The sequence below is a fragment of the Abramis brama genome (assembly GCF_963993115.1).
Source record: "Abramis brama genome assembly, chromosome: 6".
Classification (NCBI taxonomy): Eukaryota; Metazoa; Chordata; class Actinopteri; order Cypriniformes; family Leuciscidae; genus Abramis; species Abramis brama.
The window spans coordinates 20480671-20499993 of NC_139968.1; the positions used below are offsets into that span (position 1 = coordinate 20480671).

The 19323-nt window shown below is 36.0% G+C and overlaps 1 protein-coding gene across 1 annotated transcript; it reads right to left on the reverse strand.

Annotated features, from left to right (window-relative positions):
• Positions 1 to 246: 246 nt before the first annotated feature.
• Positions 247 to 9839, reverse strand: LOC311085865 (granzyme B(G,H)-like; the record flags this gene model as incomplete). The annotated part of the gene is made up of 7 exons (XM_084118482.1): positions 247 to 374; positions 463 to 549; positions 2957 to 3014; positions 8642 to 8890; positions 9280 to 9415; positions 9537 to 9693; positions 9776 to 9839. 7 exons carry the CDS (start codon positions 9837 to 9839, stop codon positions 247 to 249), a joined length of 879 nt encoding a protein of 292 aa, XP_083974608.1.
• Between the last annotated feature and the right edge of the window lie 9484 nt (positions 9840 to 19323).

Genomic DNA, 19323 nt, shown 5'->3' on the forward strand with positions numbered 1-19323 from the left:
AGCATGATGTCATTCCAATTATAATTAAATGTATAGTTTAGATGCTGGATGTAGGATGTCACTTCAATGTGATCTGAACTCTTGCTGTACCTTAACAACGACCGTCAGAATCTCATATCTGTTGAAAGAGGAAGTCATGATAGTCATTTATGTCATATGAAACACTGTGTGGTTGTACTGCATTCCTTTTGTCAGTCAAAAGGTCTTTCTAAACAAACTCTTACCGGTTCCAGCAATGTGCAGCAGTCAAGACAAACTCATCAGAAATGAGGAATCCACCACAGATATGTTCCCTGTTCCTCTGAAGAGAAACCATGTAAGGTCTGAGTGGGGTTTGGCTTCTGTGCCGTTCACTATACCCACATTCACATGAGCTGAGAGAGAGAGTGCTGTCAGTCAACTTATTCAGCACATATACAAATCAAACATTCTTAAAAATCATCATAATATAATCAATCTCACCAGTGAAGGTCAGGTGTGGCAGCAGAGAGGCCAGCAGGAGCAGAGAGATGATGATGATGATGGTCATGATGAAGATGACATTGAGTTCTCATGGCAAAACACTGTATAAATATACTGTAAAAGTGGGTGGAGTCACTGAGTTGCCCCCAATTCTTTTTTTTCTTCTTGCAGTATGAGCAACACAGTGATGAAAAGATACTGTTCTTGTTATTCAGACTAAAGATGGTTTAGACGATAAGAATTAAGCATGAATGCATGCATTTTGGTACTTGAATATTTTACACTTCATTATACCTGGTATGCAGATTGTTACCCTTAAAAAAGCATAATATCATTCCAAAAAGGCTAAGATTTATAGGCAGGATATACAAGAACAATCCGATGCAGAGAGTTCCTCAGGGGCAGGGGCTCAAATGTAAAAAGGGGCACATATACATATACATATATATATATGCTTTGCATCACAGAAATAAATTCTATTTTTTAAAGTATATTAAAGAGAAACCTTATAAAAATAGAATAAAAAATAGAATTTGTTTCTGTATTTTTGATCAAATAAATGCAGGCTTGATGCGCATTAGGGACTTCTTAAAAAAAAAAAAGTAATCTGTGTGCAAATTTTTGACCAGTAGTACTAATATTATACTATTGCTGTATTTAAATGTATTTAAAAGTATTTAAAATGGGAGAGCATAATAAGAGAATAATTCAGTTCACTTGTCACTGAGTTTATGATATTAAATCAGTAAAGGACCTGTTGCTCGCCATGTTACAAGTTCGCTCGCTCTTCTCTCAGACACACTGCGCGGCAGCAGCGGGAAAACGTAATGGGCATGGTCAACCTGTCAACCTTTGATCCAGGGTGACCAATAGAAAAGGACCTTCCATCCTGGTTGGTAGAGACCGCCCACTGAGACAGTTTAATTCGCAAGCAAAACTTTTCAACTCGCAAGCAAAAGATTTAGACCCGCAAAAAAGATAGCAGAAAAGAGAGTAAAATTAAAAAGTAAAAGTGTTCGAAATCCACAAAGAAAAATAAAGCTTGTCTAAGATTTACATGCACTGCAAATCATTTCTTTATTTTTGAGCCTTAAGAAGACTTTTTTGCAATCTTTTAATTTTTTTTAATTACAAAATAATTAGGTTTACTCTCAAATGCAGTATGTTTGATTGAATAAAAAAGACACAAAGGAAACTCCATACAAAATGATCAAAAATGTTGAAATAATAAAGTCACCATTTCACGTGTTGTTGTCAGCCTACACTTCACATAATAGGCCTGTAGGCCTGGGCTTCATCAAATGGTAAACAGTGTATCAATATAGATTAATTACAAGTAACTTGACTTGTGAGTTGAATACCATTAATGTTACTTTTGGTGCTGGTTTTGTGCAGTGCTTTGTAGTCAATTAACAATTCATTAGTTCAGCGACGCAGATTCAGATCGCTTCATAAATGTAAATTTGTCTGTTACCGCTACACTTCACATTGTCCAATGAAATTTTAACTTGTTGTGCCAGATGACGATTGGTTGGTGTATTAACATGACAAACAGGCTTCAATTAATTATTTAATATTTTAAAACATGTGATATGTGGATTTTTAATTGAATCGACACACAACCTTTTATTACTGAAAATAAAAATAAATTGTTCGGTTTATTTTTTTCCTGCCGTCGAACCATATACTCACTGAAAGAACCATATTTGGCTCGAGAGCATCGGTTCCTGAGTTTTAAAATGAAAATGCACTAGTGTAAACGCAAGTATCCCACAGTCTGGATACTTGCGTTTACACTAGTGCATTTTCATTTTAAAACGCATAACTTTTGCTACGGTTATGCCTGGCTGCCGTCCACACACTACTCCAGAGTTTCAGACCCTCGAAAACAGACGGAGACAGTCAAGACCAAAGCAAGCAAGACACACGCAACTTGACGCAACCCATTAAAAAATAAGCGTGAATTTAAGCTACTTTAGTTTTGTACACATTGTCATGTTAATTATAATCAAATGCATTTTGTTTTATTAACCACAATATTATCATTGATATTTGTTTGAGATGGGCACTTTTGATTAATTTTGAAATAGGGCAGGGGCTCGAACACCCAAAGATTTGAATTATACACGTCATCCTTCAACTGCCTTTTGTTCAGATTATTGGTTCAAAATAGCAGCGTAAGCTTCCAGACTTACAGTACAGTACTCAAGTAAATGTACTTTGTTACTGTCCACCTCTGGTCATACTTGCTAATGTGAAATGCTAACTTGTAATGGTTGTGAAAATGAACACACTTTGACTGATTGATGCTTACAATGTGATACTTTTAATGATAAAAGTTGTGTTTTTGGAGGAATTCAGGAAAAACTTTTCCTTTTTTATTTTCAATAAAGTAACTTAACATTTCTCATGTTTTTATGTATCCATGGAAGAAATGGTGAAATCTTAGTATACACATTAGGATACTCATATGAATTACAGTGTTTAGGGTCACCGAAAGATGTGACACCAACTGCAGTGTTTCCACAAACCAAAGGACCTCCTGAATCCCCCTGTTAAGAAACACAGATCAACACGTCACTAAAATGCCATATCACAATTAAAACTCACTTGAAAATTATTACATACTTTGCAGGATCCACCGTCGCCATGTGCACACATCATCTGTGACTCTGAGTATTTCAGTTTTCTTTTCCATTTCTTTTTACATGTTTTGTTATCCACTATCTTCACTTTGGCCTCCATTAGACGATCACTCCTTGGACCCTTCATTGCCAGACGTCCCCAGCCCGCAACACTACAATCAGGATCTTTTTTGTCGATGGATTCTTTGTTTGGTAATGATATCCAATCTACACGTTTGCTTGGTTTGAGTTTTCTTTCTAGCTGTGATTCAAAAGCATTCATTATTAAATGTACAGATTTAATAATCTTCCATAAGATTAAACCACAGTTTAGTATATTGTTTTCTCAGTTAATGTACAGAAGTCCTGAATGTGAATTTTTATTTATTTATTTTATTGTTTAATTATGTTTTTCTGCAACTGGAACAAGTGTAGATATTTACCTGCAACATCATAATGTCATTCTCAGTGTCCGGATGCTTGATGTAGGACTTTACTCCGATGCGGACTGAACCCTCACTCTCATTTTTTAGGTTATGTGCGCCAACCACAGCTGTCAGAATTTCATTTCTTTTGAAAGAAAGTAGTATTATTTCTCACAGTTGTATGCATTATTTTATAAAAGCATATTGAGCATACTGATTTGATAACAAAAGTCTGTAAACTATGTCATTACATATATAAAAAAAACTTCACTGTAGCGTCTGGACAAAGCTTCAGAAAGCTTTTAACCTATTGGACTCATTCATGTAAATCACAGGCCTAGAGCCAGTGAGTCTGCATCAAATTGCCCCATTGTCACTTTAGTGGCATGGCAAAGGTTAAACAGAAACACCTCCAAACTCTGTTGTGAGCTTCAATAAGATCATAATCAACTCAACTCCCCTCCCACGGCAGGCACTGAGGCCAGGTGGCATGGATAGACCTCTGAGAGATGCACCAATATACATACACAAACATTCTTTCCATTTAACTCATAATATATTTGTGTGTGTTTACCACCTCATATTACTTCTGTATCTTCCAGACATATCTTTCTTGGTGCCGAATTAAACCTCTCGGTTTGCCTTAGCTATATATATATACCGGCGACGCGCTCTCTGGAAGAACTAAAAGAACGCAGCGAGGATCATCACACACACATGCATTCTTGCTCAGCACCAAAGATCCATGCCAGTATTATTTTTATCGAGATTTAGATGCGTTTACGATTGTTTGCCCCTGCTTTAAGGTGATTTGATTCTTTGCTGTTCTCAAAGGTTAACTGTTTGTGATATTTGCCATTCTGTGATCTGCTCTCTTTCTTTCTTTCTTTCTTTCTTTCTTTACTTTTCGTTATTCTGTTTATATGTATTCTTTGTTTAAGTGTAGTCTTATGTATTTGTGATTTCATTTATTAAAACCCATTATACGCTTGATTGCCTCTGACTCCTGCTCACCTAACAAAGTCTCTTAAATGTGAGACCTTAAGCTACAAGCTTTTATATTGTTGAGTACTTTATATTAATCTAATAGAACAGGAAAGTTAGTCTTCATGACCAGAAGAATAACCTTTATTGAGAGTAACTGATAAGAAGCATAATCTTCCTTGAGAGTTAATAAGAAGATCGTACTGTCGGTTCGGTGGACGAACAGATTATTCGATGTGAAATTAATTCTGTTAAAGGTTATTCTGAAAATTGATCTATTCTAGCCTATCTGTATATTCATAACTGATTATAATTTGTTGTAATTAATTATCCATATATATATATATAGATACAAATACATGGGCTATGTATCCCCTTTTTGGGCGATTTAAAATATGTAGGTAATAATTGATCATAACCAGTATGATTACTTATTAATTACGTATTGCCTTTTTTTTTAGCTAATTCGCTACAATAAATAATCAATCATTATTCCATTCAGACTAAACAAAAGTCTTACTTATTTTGGCAATGTGCAGCAGTCAAGACAAACTGATCAGAAATGAGGAATCCACCGCATTTATGTTGCCCATTTATCTGGAGTGAAACCATGTAAGGTCTGGAGTGGGGTTTGGCTTCTGTGCCGTTCACTATACCCACATTCACATGAGCTGAGAAAGAGAGAGAGGGAGTGCTGTCAGTCAACTTAATCAGCACATACAAATTAAATACTCTTTAAAATACATCATCATAATATGCTGTTATATAGTTAATCTCACCAGTGAAGGTCAGGTGTGGCAGCAAAAAGGCCAGCAGGAGCAGAGAGATGATGATGATGGTCATGATGAAGACGACGATCAGTGAGCTCTCATGATAAAACACTGTATAAATATAAGCGTGGGTGGAGACATTGAGCTGACCACAAGTCTTTTTCTTTTTTTTTTTCAGTTTGGTGAGTGAATATTGTTTTTATTAATCTTTTTTATCTCATTTTCAGGTCATAGAGGGTTTGGCCGAGATCTAGAAGTACTAAGCAGGTCAGCATACATCTTGTTCCTTGAATACAATTCATAACCTTAAATAAATAAAAAACCCCGCTGTGAGGGTGTTTTTTAATGCAACGGCTGAGAGTGACAGCAAATTCCACACCATTCTCTTTATACTTTTCCACTCTTTTGAAAAGTCGCAGAAACGCTATCATGGATTTTTTATTGCGCTAATGGAGCAAATGGGAATAAAACAATTATATTTGCTGTTGTCTCCCATTGACGAGTATAGAAGTTTATCCAACTATGATGACTTCTGCTTCTGAGAACAATGGAAATGTAAAAAGGCTCAATTTAGAAGTCAGATGTTGACCTCTGGTGTTGAGTTGAGGGAATTGCAGAGGTAGATGAAGTAGGATGGATGGCATTGGGTGACTTGCTCCAAATAATATTCAGTTGAAATTGAATAAACAATTTATACACTTCAGCTTTGTAAGATCGGAAACTTTGTAAACAGAAAGAAAGACTCAGAGGTGAAAAAAGACACCCAAAGCCTGTTCCTCATTCATTTTAAATGCAACGTCTGAATTGTGTTTTTAATTGTTAAGGTGCAGACACATTTACCATTCTTCAGTGAAAAGCAATAATACTATATTTCTGGTAAGAACAGCTATTCAGCTGATGGACACGCGCTGCGTTGTCATGGGAACATCCCAGGTGAAAATAATGAGGAAATAGGCCTATTACGTTGTCTTTCGTTGCTTAGACATTCTCTGGTTGCTCCCTTCATCAACATGGCACACAAGTGCCCCGCTCCCTCCAAAGTGCCCAATTCAAGGGCTCTGCCGTCTGCCCTTTTAAAAGAGTAGGGCATAGGTAATGCTCACGAGCAATAAGCACGTCCCAGCCGTCTGTCCGTCACTTATTGGGTTCCCCAGAAACATTTCCGTTGTGTTCTGTCCTATTTGCAGCGCGTTTCTGTATTTGTTTGTGTTGTGAACTTTTGCAGCGCGTTTCTGTATTTGGTTGTGTTGTGAGTATTTGGAGCACACATGTGTTGTGAAACTGATGAAGATGTTTTCTTAATTTGCGGGTGTTTTTTCTATTTGCATGTGTTTTCTTCAGTTGCAGCGCGTTGAGCTCTCTCGGCCACCGTAAATACCACTTTAAAAGTCATCCATTTTATGTGATAACTGCAGGCCTTCACACATGAACAAGGACGGTTCAGCACGTGACCCATTAACACTCACTCATGTATGATACAAACTCAAATAAACATAAAACAGTGTTAGAAGATATAATATTACAGCCAAACTCATAATAACACTGTATTTTCATTATACGAACTGTTAGAAACCCATAAAACTTAATGTTCTAACAATACAGTGCATTGATACGTGCTGATGGTAGCATAGCATCGGAAACTATTCACGTTCGCCATGTACGACAATCTCATCTCTTTCCACAATAACATCCTATATACACAGACTCATATTAACATTAAATATTCTGATATTTAAGGGGTTACCCTGAAAAGGGGAACATAGAAATATTAAAATACAAACAGACACTTGTTGAGTTTCCCTCAATCTCTGTATTATATGTGGGGGAAGGGAACTGTGTGCCTGATAATAACTCTCCGCGTTCTCCCCACCCCCTGCTGGAGTCTTTCGGTACTGCACCATACAAACTACATGAACCAATGAAATAACCAATCATAACAATAATATTCTCTTCTCAATACCTGCTACACACACACGAAAACGGTGCGTTTTTGTACATACCCAAAAAGGGGAAACTTTGACAAGCTATAATAAATGATCTGGTTGGTATTTTGAGGTGAAATTTCACAGACACATTCTGGGGGCACCAAATATTTATATTACATCTTGTGAAAAATAGATTTGAAATAGATTTGACTAAATGTTCCTTCAGATCAAGTTATTGAGTGTAGTGATAGCAATGCTAAAAATGTATAAAATGCACATTAAAAGTGCACATTTATGGTAAATGTAGAAGACATATAAGTTTGCATATAAGTTAGATGCAATATAAGTTTGTCATTTTCCATCAGATATGGTAGCAGGGTGACTAGCAAAAGCACAGAGATGATCATGATGCTGTTCTGGGAAGGTTTCTCTGGAGTGCTGAAGTTCTCTTCAGTATTGATGGTTGAATGGTTGTTTGTAAAGTGAAGAAAATGTAGAAATTTTAAAGGGTTTTGCCCCTTAAAGTGCTCATACTTCCTCTTTCACAGCTTCTTGTGTCTCACTTTGCAATGAAGTGGAAAAGATAGGTGTTATGTTTGCGTTCTTGATGGGAGTAGACTAATCTGCCACATGATGTAATCCATGCCTAATATTTCTCGTAAATTCTGTTAGATGTGAGAAAACAGTTGAGAGCTCAGTCAAACTGGCTCAAACCATCTGTGGTTAGACTTGCCAAATTGTTAAATAACTTTTGTAGGAAGATTTTACAAAGTTCTTTATTTTACAACTCAAATCCTGGAGACTTTTCCAGGACTGTTTTTATATTTATATTATCATATATATTTTGACCTGTCTGAATTTTTTTTTTTTTTTTTTACAAAATAAAATATTATTTTATGATTTTTAGTTAAAGCAGAACAGTTCATGACATCATTCCTGTTTGGAAATATGTTTTATTATTATTATTATTACTACTGTCATTTCTAGCAACAGTTTAGGGTATTTCTGTCTTTCCTCATTCACTGAAATATGAGTCTGACTACAGGAATGACTGGAAAGTGAGGGCGTTGCCTAAATAATATATGGTTGTGACAATGAGAACACTGACTATAATTGATGCTTGCCATGTGATACATTTATTGAAAGAAGGTTTATGGAAGAAGAAGAATAAAAGAAATCTCCCCTTTTTATTTTACATGTAGACACTTAAGATGTCATTTGTTCATTGATCCATTGAATAAATGGTGAAATCTTAGTATACACATTAGGACGCTCAGGATAATTACAGTTAAGAGGGTCATTGAAAGATGTGACACCAACTGCAGTGTTTCCACAAACCAAAGGACCTCCTGAATCCCCCTGTTAAGAAACACAGATCAACACGTCACTAGTGAAACCAGTCTGTACATTACCATAAAGTCTGTGAATATACACATATATTTTATACATACGCTGCAGGATCCACCACTGCCATATGCACAGATCATCTGTGAGGGAAAGAACTTAGATTTCCATCTGCGCTGACAGTCTGTCTGATTTTTTGTAGTTGTGATTGCCTCCATTAGACGATAACTCTGTGGGCCATCTCTCGTGGCTCCCCAACCGGCAACATTACAGAGAACACCTGCTTCCACGTCTTCTCCTTTCTTTGGTAATGATATCAGTCTAACATTGTAGTTAAGTTCGACTTTTTTCTCTAGCTGTAATTCAAAAATAAAACAATTTTAATAAACAGTTTTTTATAAGACTGAAGTTCATTGGATTATACTGTTGTGTTGAGGTTAGTACAGAGCCATAAAAGCCAAGTTAAGTTTTTTTTTTTTTTGCCTCTTCATTTTCTGCTGAGTATAACAACAAAAATGCTTCAATGATTTTTCAGGGTTTCTCCCTTTTTTGCGATATTATTGTTTCTATACAGATCAATAAATTAATAATACAAGGAACAGAGTCAAAGAGACACCTGGCCATTTACATAAAAATGATTTAAATCCATTCAGTAATATGAAATTAGATGAAAACAGTTTTTTTGTGTCTACTGCTTCCCGACCAGATATTATTTTGAACAACTAAATGTATAACAGGTTGTTACCCTCAAAAGCATGATGTCATTCTGAAAAGTACTGGGTATATATTCTGGATGCGGGATGTAGGACTTCACTCTAATGGCATCCGAACTCTTGCTGTACCTTAAGTCATGAGCACCGACCACAACCAGAATCTCAGATCTGTATAAAGAGCATATTGGAAATGTTAATTTATGTCATACAATACACTGTATGGTTAAACTGCAGTCATTATCAGTCAGTTTTAACTCAACATTTCTGTTCACACTAAACAAGCTCTTACCCGTTCCTGCACTGTGCAGCAGTCAAGACAAACTCATCGGAAATGAGGAATCCACCGCAGATATGTTCCCTTTTCCCATATGTCTGAAGAGAAACCATGTAGGGTTTGGAGTGGGGTTTGGCTTCTGTGCCGTCCACTATACCCACATTCACATGAGCTGAGAGAGAGAGACTTATTCAGCACATACAAATTAAACTCTTAAAAATGAAAATAATATGCTGTTATATAATCAATCTCACCAGTGAAGGTCAGGTGTGGCAGCAGAGAGGTCAGCAGGAGCAGAGAGATGATGATGATGGTCATGATGAAGACGACGATTGAGCTGAGCTCTCACTGGATAAACATGGTATAAATATACTTTAAAGGTGGGTGGAGCTGAAGGTAAATAACTTTTTTAAAATATGTTTTGTAGTATGAGCAACACGATAAGAAAGTGGTGTTCTTGTAAATCCTTGCGGTTTCACTGAAGCCACAGATGGTTTGGATGATAAGAATTAAGAATGTAAGCATTCATTTTGAATATTTTACAGATCATAACCGTATATATCATTAACCTATATAAATGTTAGTTTACAAACATATTTGAACTACAAAACGTGCTTTGTACCTTTTAACATAGCAAACATAACAGGTGTAAAGCAGAAGGCAATAAGAAAATGCAAAGTTCATCAAAATTGGCTTTCATGAACCACAGCAAACACTTAACATGTACAGGTATAAACACTGGTCAGCCTCAACATTAAAACTACCTGCCTAATATTGTCTAGTTCCCCTTGTGACATTAGCAGCAGATCCTTTAACTCCTGCTTAAGTGGGGCCTCCATGATTGATCAGTTTTGTTGGTCCTGCACATCTCATACATTCTAAATTGGATTGAGATCTGAGGATTTTGGAGGCCAGGGCAACACCTTGAACTCTTGATGGTCCTCAAACCACTCTTGATAAATTTTTGCAGTATGGCATGGTGAAAGAGGCCACTGCCATCAGGGAACACTATTGCCATGGAGGGGTGTATGTGGACCGGAACAATCTTTAGATAATGGTACATGTCAAAGTAAAATTTCCCAGAGCATAACACTGCCTCTGCCATTTCTTCTTCAGATAAATGATGCGCGCACACACACACACACACACACACACACACACACACACACACACACACACACACACACACACACACACACACACACACACACACACACACACACACACTCACCCGGCCATCCACCTGATCAAAAAGAAAACAATTCATTAGACCAGGCCACTTTCTTCCATTGCACCATAGATCAGTTCTGATGCTGACATGACCGTTGTCATATTTAGATTTTTCAAAAAAAACAATTTTCAATTCTAACTAAATGAATCTATCAATGAATCTAGCACTGAAATTTAAACTTATTATAATGTAATTTTACTCTCAACAAACATAAAGCAAATTTAAAAAAAATACTTAAAACAAATTTGCACATAAGAATGTTTGTATGTGTGAGGGAGAGAGTGATGCTATCCTCAGGAAGTGAAGTACAGCTCTGCAGCCCCTCTTTTCTGTGTCGGCCCAGATCCGGCCCACATCTGGACCGTGTGAAATCCACATGAACCAGATTTGGGCCAGATCTGGGCTGAAACCATAGACAGTAAACGGCTGAAACTATGTTGCTGTTTCAGGAGCTGAAGCCATCTTTGTATTGTTGCTTCTTTCTCCTGATCAGTGGCATGTGTCAGACGATTTTTTCCTCACAGCAGCTAAAAGACAAAATACTAAATGAATAAATACATATACAAATATTCATCCACCAACTGTAAATAAATATAGGTAACAAATTAAAATAAGGTTGCTTCGGTTACATTTTATACAGGAAATGATTGCTTATAATGTGGCACTATTGAATGACCCGCAGGCCGGTCAAAAGCACCCCGGTCGCGTCAGTCTGTACTCGTGTTCTCAAGTTCAGGGCAGTGAATCAGCTACCATAGGTAAAAGTTCATAGGCAAAAAATTCAGGTATTTAAAAAAGCTCCAAAAAAAGAGATGTTCTTCTATTTTTTAAAGATTGCCATTACATAACCTGCCAAAAGAACTTTCGTACCCGCCACGGTCGATTTTTAATCGAGGTTAAAGGGTCACGACACCCCCCTCTTTCAGCTCAAGTCTAGCTCACAATCTTTTTGAAAAATGCAACTTAATTGGGCGTGGTGGCTGTGAGAAGAAGGGAGGGGAGTATGGCAAGCCATTTTAACATTTAAAAGCTAGACTGGATATGTGTTGCAGATATCTTTAATTCAGTTTTGCCTAGTCAAAAAGAACATTTCAGATATCTGCAACTACATTCTTCCTATCCATAATTGTCATTTCAGATATCCACAAAGACATTCTTCCTAGGACAAATGACATCACTTTTGCCATTCATTTGAATGGGGTTTATCATTACAGATATCTACAATTCAGTTGCAGATATCCACTATGTGATTTACGGATATCTGTAACTGAATTGTAGATATCTGTAATTCTAGTTTGAGATATCTTCAATTAGATTCTGACTAGTCATAACTCCAGTTCAAGATATCTTTAATTCACCTCAATTCAAGATATCTACATGTTCCTTTTCAGATATCTTAAATTAAGTTTTGACTAGGCGAAATTACGTTGTAGATATCTGTAACTGGAGTTATGTCTAGTCAAAATGGCATTGTAGATATCTCAAACTGGAGTTAGGGATAGTCATAATTTAATTGTAGATATCTATAATCAAGTTAAAGATATCTTGAAATTAAGTTTGATTAGAGATATCTGAAATTTGAGATATCTGTAACTTTTATTCTGCCTAGTCAAAATGTAATTACAGATATCTTGAATTAGAGTTTTGACTAGGCCAAATGACGTTGCAGATATCTGTATGCATGCATCACACTTTAGGCGGGAACAGAGCGTGTTGTTCAAATCATCAAATCACATAGCACCTGTTAACTGTTAACTTTAATTACCACTGATTAGCACCATGTTGGAGCAACCAGAGTTTTTAATCGTCTTTTTTCATGCTGTTTCAAACTGAAAAAATAAAATAAAAAATAAGAACTAATCTGAACTAAGAACTTTGTTTCTCATCTAAGGAAGTTAATGTTATTGTACTTTCAAGAATAGCATGCATGTAAGCATCTTTATTAAAGTGAATTAGTGTGAATCTTTTTCACGCATAAATCTTACGGCAACAACAACCTTTTAAGCATGAACATAAACATAGCATTGTAAATATTATTTTATTTTTTTTTGTATATAAAAAACATTTTCTGGTGTTTTTTTCGATTACAGCCAACGCCATGCCTGCTGCTTTCTTCTTCCATTCATAGAAATAAAGAAATTAACCCACTTTTTCTTTGATTATGGTGGGGAGGGGAAATGGATATGTAAAATAGAGCAACGTCATGCACAATAATTTGCACTAGTCATAATGACGTTTGAGATATCTTTAACTTTCATTCTGCCTAGTCAAAACTGAATTACAGATATCTGCAATTGTCATTTAAGATATGTGACGAGTTGAATGTCATTTTCAGTGATGTCATTGCAGATATCTGTAATTCAGTTTTGCCTAGTCAAAACTGAATTACAGATATCTCTATCTGTCGTTTCGACTAGTCACAATTACGTTACAGATATCTTGAATGACAATTCCAACTATCCAAAATGTAATTACGACTAGTCAGAAAGACATTGTTGATATCTACAATGTTAATTCCGGATAGTCAAAATTTGCTTTTAAATGTTAAAATGGCTTGCCATAGGGGAGAGGGTGTGGTATGGCACGGCAGGGGAGAGGGGAGAGGGGGGAAACTGTCATCGACTGTCACTAAAAATCAGTGGTAAAACGTGAGGAAATGCTAGATTTTTTTATAGCTGGCAAAGTTATAGTCTAATGAAATACACTGACACCTTATAATTGTATTTAAAACATATAAATGCACATGTATATGTATAATTATGTCATTATAAAATATATATTTGTTTATATACACACTATAAATGCATATATTTGAAAATAATAAAAAAATTCGCTTAATTCCCCCTAAACCCACATAATAAAGATGTACAGTGACAGAAATTTGCACAAATTAAGCATACGTTCCATACAATTGAGGTATTATCGAAATATCTAAATTTGAATAACGAGTGATTTAACAGAAGGCAAGTAAAACGGTCAGGGTTACATTTTAGACACACACACACACACCTCTGAAGCGATAGAAAAGTCCTCGGGACCGCATCACTCGCAAGACGAAACCTGCATTGGTGTACAAGGCCGAAGTCCACCATTCTCCCGTTGAATGGTTGCTACACACACACATAGTTTAGATGTGTCCGTGGTTGATGGCCAACCAGCCGCCCGCAGTCAGAGTCCATCCCGGGCAGCATCGCGGGGAAAGATGCACTGGAACTTTTGCACCACGAAAACAAACGCGCGTCCCATCATTACCTCTCTCATCTACTACGCGATATCATAGTTTGACATGTCTGTCATTGGAAAGTTCCACGTGGTGTCATGAATAATTAAGAGAAAGTGTCTTCTCATTGGATAAAAAACTCAAACTCATTAATAATTATGAGACACCGATGAGTCATCAAAGTACTATAGTGCTCTGCCACGTCACAGCCTGTGACGTGGACACAATGAAGATTTTAAACCCGGAAGACGAAAATAGCATATAAAAACTAAAATTTAACCATTTCCCCCCTACTATTAAACCTAACAGATGCTAACATTGTCTTCAATGGTGTTCAACACACATACCTCTGTTAAAATCTCAGAAATTTTGGTTTAGGGTTTCATGTTAAATAAAAATACTAAAAAAATAAGAGAGCTGTAAACACATCGCAGGCTTGATCTGTTGCGGCATGAGTGCATATCTGCTGTATGTATTGCATTTAATGTTAGGTCGTACACAATATATAGACTGTAAAAAAATAGGGTCGTGCACAAAATAGCTTCACCTGCCTGAACAGCGGTTCGGTTTGTCAGACGTCTTCTTCACCTATTTTTTACAGTCTATGTTCTTCACCCTTCAGCCAGCGGGAGAAATTTCAAACGACGCATCACGTGAACCTCATCCACCAACCAGAAAGCTGCTGTTACCGTGGAGATCGCACAAAATAAACAATAGTTCACTGCACAGTTAACTGTACATAATATTTATGCAACTGTGTATATATATATATATATATATATATATATATATATATATATATATATATAGTAAGTTTTTAACATGATTTTGTGGTTCTTAAACTAAAGAGTATGGAAAACTTTAGACTATTTTGTATGTGAATTAAGTTTTTTTATTAGAAATTCATAAAAACAAATTAAAATAAATAATTTAAAAACATGTAACTCAGTTGTCATGTTAGGAAAATGTATATTTTGTTCAGGTCAAATGGATTTGGGAATTTTTAAATGATTATTGAATTTTGTGAACACTGCTGAAAACTAAATGCTATATTTATAATTATTTATAATTTTTTCTGGACATAGCTTTTTTCACTGACTCATAAGTAAATTCATATTATTATTGTTATTAATTATTAAAATCATTTCATCTCTTTCGTAGTTTTGATAACTGCACTATCCATGGACAACACTTTAAACTGTTTTATTTCTCCCGTGAAAAATTGTGGTGGTGGGGATTATAATACTTACAATTATAAGTATTATAAATACTTATAATTGTCCCGTACACAAAGTATGGCCCATAATCGCTACACTGATCTGGGCCACACACCTCCCATGCACAATCGGCCCAAATGTTGTCTGCCGTCATGCAGTGCCATCATTGCCACACATGGCCCACAGTTGGCTGACATGATGCATGCCAGTGCCGGCAACAGGCCAGCAGTGCCATGATGAGGCCACATTTGGGCCAAGTCTGTTTGCTATGTGGGTTGTTCTGTCAGTCGCTTATTCAGCATATACAAATCAAACAAACACTCTCAAAAATCATCATAATATACTGTTATATAATCAGTCTCACCAGTGAAGGTCAGGTATGGCAGCAGAGAGGCCAGCAGGAGCAGAGAGATGATGATGATGGTCATGATGAAGACTACATTACGTGGGTTTTCATAGTAAAAGACTGTATACATGTATTGTAAAAGTGGGTGACTGTCACTGAGTTGCCCCAAAGTATTTTTTTCTTCTTGCAGTATATAAGCAACACATTGATGAAAAGATACTGTTCCTGTTAATCCTTCCAGTCAGACTAAAGATGGTTTAGAAGATAAGAATCGAGCATATATGCATGCTCCTTACAAATTATTTATTCAAGTATGCTATTTGTATACTTTTCTTAAACTAAAAATGAGAAAGTATACTTTCAGTCTACATTTCATGTAGGCCTACTTCTCAGAAATATACTTAAAATTACACTTAAGTATACTTGACTTACACTGAAAAGTCTAAGTATATTGTACTTGTACTCTTTTGATCGAGGTAGCCCTCAAACCGTATTCACTTTATAGCCCTTAATTCTGTAATTGTGGACAAATGTGGGCACAGAGGACTCAGATGTGACCCTATTTTTTATTTATTATAAATGTTATATCACTGTCTTCGATAAAATTTTGTCTATCCATTTATGGTGTGTTTTTTTATTTTGGGGGTATTTTTGAATTTATTTACTTCAAAAAGTACCATATTTTCTATGTAAATTATGCTTATTTTTTTGAGTGTGAGTTTTTGGCATGATGAGAATGTTGTACAGGATCAGCCCTTCATTTGTGTGTATGTTAGATATGCATTGTATTGGATCTATTGATTTATTTTTTACAAAAAAACAAGAAGAATGCTCTAAATTACAGTTTTTGCTCTAAATTACATTACTTTCACTTTCACTTTTTCCCATTCATTTCTATGGGTGCCCATTTTTGACCCAAATACAAGATTAAGGATTTTTTTTTCACCCACTTAACATTGTAGAATTGAGTCAAAAAAAATTGTGTGTTCAGGAGGCAAACTTAGGAAAAGTGGCCAAGTCTTGTACCGCTCAGATCAAGGGAAGTATTTTTTTAAAAATAAATCAAAATTGTTTTGCCCAGAATACGGTTTTAGGGATATACTTAAAATATACTTAAATATTCCAAGTAAACATTGCTTGTAGGCGTGTTTACTCTTTTGATTAAGTAGTCTCTTAAACACTTTTCACATATTTTTATTGTTTTATAAACTAACATGTTTTGGCATCCAGTACAACAGATTTATTTGCAAATATTGATTTATAAAGAAAACAGACATGTTCCTAATTCTGAGTATGTGAATTTTCAAGTCAACTGGAAGTGTACATAGTGTAGTGTAGTAAATATAAGCTGACTACGCCACCTCCTTATTTAAGGCAGGAGGAGCCCTCTAGAGGTCACAATACGTACAACAAATGTAGTTTGTAAAAAGATAACAATTTTATTGTTCCAATAGAACCATCAAATGTTAAAAACGTGTCGATAATAGAAATTCACAGAAGTTGAAATTAGCTCTCCTCAAGACTGCAAGAGGGTCAGGCCTTCCCTTGTGGACCTCCTACCACCTGTAAGAGACAAAAGAAAACAGAAGAAACCCCACAGCATACACCGCAAATAATTAGTAACCTTTAAGTCACTATTTCAGTGCCAACCTCCAGTACACACCACACAGCAGTGTCACACCACCCAAATCACCTACACCGAAGGAGGTTTAGTATAGATGCAGGCCCGGCCCTGTACAAAGTCTCTGAGCACTGGAACACACAAAAAGAGGAGAGCAGTACCAAAGAAACAAAGCAAATGACAAACAACATTTAACATCAAAATCAATATCAATATCAAATAACAATAACAAACCACAATATAAATCTAAAATATACAAGAAACAGTGGCTGGTCTGCCCTTTAGCGCAAGTACAACTGCAACACAGCTACCCAATCTCAACTCTCAATCCCCAAACATGATTGATAAAAGGTACGTTATTCAGCATTCCAACACGGCCGTCAGCCCATTGAAGGTACCGCAGCAATAAATGTTTGTCTGCCTTGTTTCCCAGACAGAGAATAAAACCTCTTAAATAATCAGCCTATATGAAAGGGTACAGAGGCTGCACATTGAGCACAACAAACACACGCCAGAACTGCAGAAAAACCACCACCTGTTGCTGTAAGAACCCTTTATGCAGTCTTAATGATAGAACTAGCCACCTGCACCTGAAATTGATTGCTGGCCAGTCTCCTCCCACAATAGGAATTTACTTTAAATATACTTTACTCTTTCCCCACCATAACGGAATTTTCCAGCTATCCATGTTTTCACTGCTATACGGTAGGGGGCGCTATTACGCATCTTCTGATATAGTACAGAATCCCCGGATCAAAACACAAAGAAGCAGAAACCAGCAATATAAGTATTTGCTTACGTGCATGTAATCTAATGCGGCCATCAGACATTCAACAGCATATAAATCAAAACTGCCAAACGCTACTGAATAAAATGTCGAACCCATGAAGAGGAAGAGACGACTGTGAAGCTTTGAGGGTGTTGATGGAAGCGATCCAGTTATGTTTTGATCATCGTTCTAAATCCGATCCGGACATAGTCCATAGCTTCATGCATTCTCTCTCTCTCTTTTTTTTTTTTCCAAGTAGAGGCTTTGTTCTTTCTTTTGATATATTGCATGTTCAGAGATTCATAGCACAATATATTCTTGGGGCCATGAAATTGTGAAAATGATCAAAAATGCTGGCGCTGACTGCAAAAGTAAAAAAAAAAAAAAAAAAAAAAATGGCGGGGAAAGAGTTAAAGTACAGTAAAGGTAGAACAAATAATATTTACATAGTAAACTATATAAGTATGATGTTACGTTCACATAAACTAAACAGTGAAATAGTACACTTAGCTACAAGTATACTACTAGTGCATTGATATTAGTATACTTATAAACAGGGTTTGAAATTGGCCGCCAACCCGCCAAATGTGGCTAAAAATCAACTGTGGCGGGTAACGCTGTCAAATCACTAGCCAATTTGGTGTGTTACTTAGGTTTACTTACTTTGCTGGGCAAGTTTGTGTAAGTCAAATCTGCGCAGATTCAGCGCAAATACTTAACTCGTGAGTCATCATGATATATTAAATACAGTGTATTGCGCAGAATCTGCGCATATCTGGCTTATTTGAACATGCCCGTCACTACGCAATAAATAACGGTGCGCTTATTCATTTGCATTGAAGCAATAGCGAAGATTAAAAAGCATTTGGTTATATTAGTGTGTGTATATATATATATATTGTATATATATATATATTTAAATTGGGTTTTTTCGGCTAGTAGAAGTTCCAAATGACCGGTAGCCAAGCCAAGTTTAGTAGCCAAATTGGCCAGTGAGTGAAAAAGTTAATTTCAAACCCTGCTTATAAAGTATACTTAAAATATATTTTTGAACTTTACTAAAGTATGCATAATAAAATGGAACTTGAAGTATACTTATTTTTTGTAAGGGGCCTTTAAGTATTTACAGTTTAGTATACCAAGATCTATCATTTTGATGCAGGATATTCAAGGACAACCCAATGCAGAGAGAGATTTCTCCTTGGAACTTGGTTGTCATAATGGCTTAAAAGACATTCTGCTGTAAATCTTAATCTGCTAATTCAATTTAAACATTCTTAAAAACTTGCTTAATTGCTAAAATGCTTGATTCTGATTGATCAACATTCTAAGCTGTTGTTTTTTCTTCTTCTATAACAGCATGGCTAAAGTCATTCCAGCCAAGTCTTGATGCATTAA